This window comes from Phalaenopsis equestris, unplaced genomic scaffold, assembly GCF_001263595.1.
Source record: "Phalaenopsis equestris unplaced genomic scaffold, ASM126359v1 Scaffold000002, whole genome shotgun sequence".
Classification (NCBI taxonomy): domain Eukaryota; kingdom Viridiplantae; phylum Streptophyta; class Magnoliopsida; order Asparagales; family Orchidaceae; genus Phalaenopsis; species Phalaenopsis equestris.
In genome coordinates, this window is record NW_018164444.1 from 31,327,943 (window position 1) to 31,333,323 (window position 5,381).

General features: G+C 40.9%; 1 protein-coding gene across 3 annotated transcripts in view; it reads left to right on the plus strand.

The window, feature by feature from the left end:
* Positions 1-1,103: 1,103 nt before the first annotated feature.
* LOC110024650 (50S ribosomal protein L10, chloroplastic-like) overlaps positions 1,104-5,381 on the plus strand; it is a 30,724-nt gene continuing 26,446 nt past the window's right edge. For 2 of the 3 annotated variants that reach the window (XM_020724762.1, XM_020724753.1), the window contains exon 1: positions 1,104-1,976. In XM_020724762.1, the coding sequence (XP_020580421.1) occupies positions 1,353-1,970 (618 nt within the window). In that variant the 5' untranslated portion in view covers positions 1,104-1,352 and the 3' untranslated portion in view covers positions 1,971-1,976. Of the gene's footprint in view, positions 1,977-2,362; positions 2,620-5,381 lie in introns of those variants that run through there. The other variant, XM_020724745.1, reaches the window with a different exon arrangement.

Genomic DNA, 5,381 nt, shown 5'->3' on the forward strand with positions numbered 1-5,381 from the left:
GCCACAACCTCATTATTCCCTTCACGACTAGCTCTAATTTTGACTATATCGTGAGGGATCGGAGGATGAGGAGATATATAAGTGTTCCAGTGGGCTCTGTAGGGCACAACCTCATTATTCCCTTCACGACTAGCTCTAATCTTGACTATATCGCGAGGGATCGGAGGATGAGGAGATATATAAGAGTTCCAGTGGGCTCTGTAGGATAGTTCGGCTATTAGATGTCGATGCTTGTAGGGTAGTTCGGCTATGAGATGTCGATGCTCTAACCTTTGGCTCTTTTAATGGAGTGGAAAGGCAGTTCAATAACAAACAAATGGGAACAAAAAAGCTAAAGAATATCGTGGGGGTTCACACGAGCCCTTGAAATGGAAGGCATAAATGGGAAAGGAAAAAAAATTTGTATGAACTAATTGAGGGAATGGTGGAGAAGAAGAAAAAAAAAATTAAGATCTTAAAATTTTAAATTCATAAATGCTAAACATTTAAGTTCATAACAATTAATAAGATTGAATTAATAAGAAAAAATAGAAATAGAAATCAGAGAGGAATAAGCTCACTTTAGGTCTCCATTATGGTGGTTTGGAGGATACGTCAGTGAAGTTGATGAGAGGAGAAATATAAGAGTTTAAGTGCTTTCTATACGCCTCATTCCCTCGTTGCCTTCACGAATGGCTTTAATCATGACTGTATCACAAGGATTTCAGTGAAGAAGGATAGGAGTTCCAGTGGTCTCCGTATGCCACAATCATGTCATTCCCTTCACAACTAGCTCTATTCACGACTATATCACGAGGGTTCAGAGAAGGAGAAGAAAGGATTTTTGAGGGCTTTGAAGGGGAGTTCCGCTAGAAGTTGTCATAGTCCTGACCTTCGGCTCTCTTTAATAGAGCAAAGAGGTTGTTCGACAACAAACATTAAAGAAGAAAAAAGAAAAGAATATTATTGGAGAAGATTGGACGGGTCCTCGAAAAAGGAAGGCAACAATGAGAAAAAAAAAAGATTTATGTGATTTAACCGAGCGAAAGGTGAAGGGAAAAGGAAATGGAAAATTCAGATCATATAGTACAAGTGTAACAAGTAAAGTTAGGGGTTTGAAATGTAAATACATAGAAATTGGATGGTATGGATGTAAATGCCCCTAAAAATTATCAATGAAAGCCTCCTCTAAATCCTGCACATCCAAACATTTTAAGCAGATCGATAGAGCCGCCACTCTGCCGACGTTTTTCTCGCGCTCTTCCCCGTCGACCGTCGTGATCGGCGTCGGGGTGGCCATCAGTAGGGAATCTCCCTTCGACATCTTCGGTTTACAAACCTAAGCTGTAAGAAAACCCTCCGGGAAAACTTCCATGCCTTCTCTGATATGCTCCTTGCGGTCCTCTGGCGCCGCCGCTCCTTCTCTCCGGGCGGCACTGCGCCGCATGCGGCGGGAATCGGTGGAACGCGAGCTCGAGGGCTGCCAAATGGTGGCCGGACTCTGGTGCCACTGCCTTACTGTCCGCCAGATTCAGTGCCTCCGAGGAGCGCTGCCGAAATCCGCGAAGCTCGTCGTCGCCAAGAACACCCTTCTGGGAAAATCCACTGATGGCACTTCATGGGAATCTATCCGTTCTTGTGCCCGCGGTATGAACGCATGGCTCTTCGTCCGCTCCGAAGATGAAGTCGCCGCAGCACTCAAGGCCTGCCGCGACTTTCAGCGCCAATGGAAGCTGGATCTCAACGATTTCACTGGTGCTGTATTTCAAGGTCGCCTTTATGGGCCCCAGGACTTCGGTGTTCTGGAGACCTCACCTGCCAAAGCGGATTCCAATGCCTACCTTCTTGGCTCCCTCCAGCTACCTGCTGCCTCGCTGATCGGACTATTGCAGGCATTCCAGGAGAGTATTAGTTCTGCTGATGTGGCCGTTTCCTCTGCTGCTGGGGCTGATACCACCGGTTCTCCCGCTCCCGCTCCTGCATCTGATTAAATTGCAGTAAGTTAATCAGGCAGATGATTTTGTAGTTACGATTAACTTTATAAACTCATCACTTATTATTCGTTAATTGCTGTGCTGGTGCTGCAATGCCCTAAAAGAGGGTTAATTAAATAAATAGAGAATTATTTAACTATTGAAAATATTTTGCAATTTCTGTCTGCTGATGAGGTCACAAAGAAACTTGATTAACTGAAATTTTTTTGTGGAATATTTGAACTTTGTTAACCGCATTTTAGATCATTTTGCATTCGAATCATTTAAAATTTGGATACTGGGCAAATATCTGTTGATCTAGATGGCTAAAGTGGTTCTAACATGGATATAATTCATGGGCACAGTAGGAATATGCCAAGCTTCTGAATGAATGCATTTAGTGTGGGCAGGCATTCCCCATCTTACTGAAGGCCCTATGTCTGAATTATGGAAGTAGCCCACACGTTAAAGTAAGAGTAAGGTTTTGTATACTTCCGTTCCTCCCAATTCCAACATTCTGTGGGAGAATCATGCATTTGGTAGTCCATCCATGGATATAATTATCACTGATATTTGGAAAAAAGGTACCTAGATTTTTTAGTTGTGCAACATATATAGCTTTAATGAAATACTTTAATGGGAATGCTGGTGCAATGAATGAAGAGTTATCAAAGTTAAGTGTTTAAATTTAGTTGAAATAGCCAATGACAACTATGGATGATAGTAAATCAAATACTGGCTAAATTTCAATTGGTTTTGGTATCAAGGGTTGACTGGGAACACTGATAGCTATGTACATAGTAACTGGAATTAAAGCTGATTGATGGAGATTGATTTTGCTTAAGACATGTATGTACAAACTTACAAAGAAAGAATATTTATGTGGTATGGATTTGACTTCAGAAAATCAGGGTAAAAATTATAAAGTTCATTGTTTCAAAAATAAGAATGTTTGGATGAAGCATAGTAAATCTATGAAGCAGAATAAGATAAACCCATTATTTTTTAAATGTTTTTGAGTATAAACCATCAGATTTGGGGGTGTAATGAAGAACTTGAGTATTTCGATGCCAAACTAATTTAAATAGTTTATCATATATAGTTCTGTCGAGATGTGTCTAAGATGGAAATAAGATTGGGAGAATTAATTCTAATTCCCTTAATTAAGGGAACTAGAATTAATTGGTAATCCCCTAAATTGAGGGAATTAAAATTAATTTGTAAGCCCCTTAATTAAAATAATTATGATTAATTAGTAATCCCTTAAATTGAGGGAATTAGAATTAATTTGTAATCCCTTAAATTAAGGGAATTAGTGAAATAGTTTCCTAGTTGAAATAGTTTCCAAGGGAATTAGTGAAATAGTTTCCTAGTTTTTTCTACTTGTAATATAATACCTAATACCTTGTATTATCAATTCAAAGAAGTAAGTGAAATACCAAATTATTTCTCTGATTTCCCACATGGTATCAGAGTCATGGCTCAAACCCTAAAGGACACCGCCGCCTGTTGCCTCCATTCGATCCTTTCCGCATAGGGTCATTCGGCTCTCCTCCGCTATTCACCTCTAGGGTTGCTTGCAGCCATTTGATTCTTTTCCGCTGCTCTCGAGGAAGATCGTCAAGAAGCGCGTAAAGAAGCAGATCTTGCGATCGCTCTGAGGATTCTTTTGTCGCTGAACCACTGAATCCTTTGCTGCTGAGCCGCTTCTTTGCTGCTGATTCTTTTATTCGCTGTCTTAATTGATGCGATTCTTTTACCGTTGCAGTCAATGATTCCAACCGTAATTGCTGCGAATTTCTCTTCTCCACCATGTCAACGTCCGAAACCACTGTCTCCAGCAATTCCAACCCTTCCGAAGAATTCAATGTTGTTCAGAAAATTGGAGAGTTGCAGAATATTCGGGCATCCAACAGGTTCAATGGGAAGAACTATCTCAAATGGTCCCAAATTATCCGCACATACCTAAAGGGCAAAGGGAGGCTTAATCACTTACTTGGAACCGGACTAGGAAAAAGAGATCCGGCCTCTACAGCATGGGAAGAGGAGGATTCCATGATCATGTCCTGGCTATGGGATTCCATGGACCCAACGATCAGTGACACTTGCATGTTCTTGAATACCGCACAGGAAATCTGGGACTATATCAACCGCACATACTCGATGGCCCGTGATGCTGCCCTTGTGTATGAAATCAAGGCAAAAATCGGAGCCACCAAACAAAGAGACAAATCTGTCACAGAGTATGCAACTCTGTTGCAAAATCTTTGGCAGAAATTGGATCACTATCGAGTAATTGAGATGAAATGCCCTGATGATGCTGCCACTTTGAAGAAGTTCATTGAGAATGGTCGGATATATGATTTTTTGGCAGGATTGAATTTTGAATTTGATCAAGTTAGGATCCAAATTCTCGGCAAGGAGGATACACCGTCTTTAGAAGAGACAATCTCATTAATCCGAGCAGAAGAAGAAAGCGCGTCATGCTTGAACCACATACTATGGATGGGTCAGCGTTAGCAGCAAAAACAAATCAGGAGAAGTCTAAGAGTAATCTGCTTAAACACTCGGGTAGAGATAACCCAGAGAAGGAGAACAAAGACAATTTGTGGTGTACTTATTGCAAGAAACCAAGGCATACAAGGGAAAAGTGTTGGAAGCTGAATGGTAAACCTCCAAGCCGAGAATGGGGCAACCGTGGGGGGCAACAAAGGCCTCAAGCGCATATGGCAGAGCAACCCAATATTGAGAAAAATTCAGCAATAGGGGAGTTCATCAGTGAAGAGATTGAGAAATTGAGAAGCTTGTTGGGATCTCTTGAGAAGCCTTCTGGAGCATGTTCGATAGCTCTTTCAGCTAAAACTGTTTGCATGAATGTCTTAGACAAATTCTATACCAACTCTTGGATCATAGACTCCGGTCCTACTAACCATATGACCCCCACATCTCAACTCTTCCACGCCTATACCCCATGTCCAAGTAATAGAAAAATTATCATGGCCAATGACTCTTTAGCTATCGTTGCAGGGATTGGTGATATACATATCACACCTAGTCTTATCCTTAAAAACGTTTTTCATGTACATAAACTGTCAACAAGCCATGTGTCCATCCAAAAATTGACTCATGATCTCAAATGTTATGCTGTTTTTTCCCTTCTTATTGTGTTTTTCAGAAACAGGACTCGGGGAGGGGGATTGAACTTGCTAAGGAAAGGAGCGGTTTTTACCACCTTGAACCATCCCAGAAAATTAGGAGCAATTTGTCTTCATCTTTCCTTAGTTCCTCGAACAAAGATGTTATTTGACTGTATCACTTACGTCTTGGTCATCCCTCTTTTGGGTATCTAAATATAATGTTTCCTCATTTATTACAAGGATTAGATATTTCTGAGTTTCATTGTGACATTTGTGAATTGGCAAAACATAC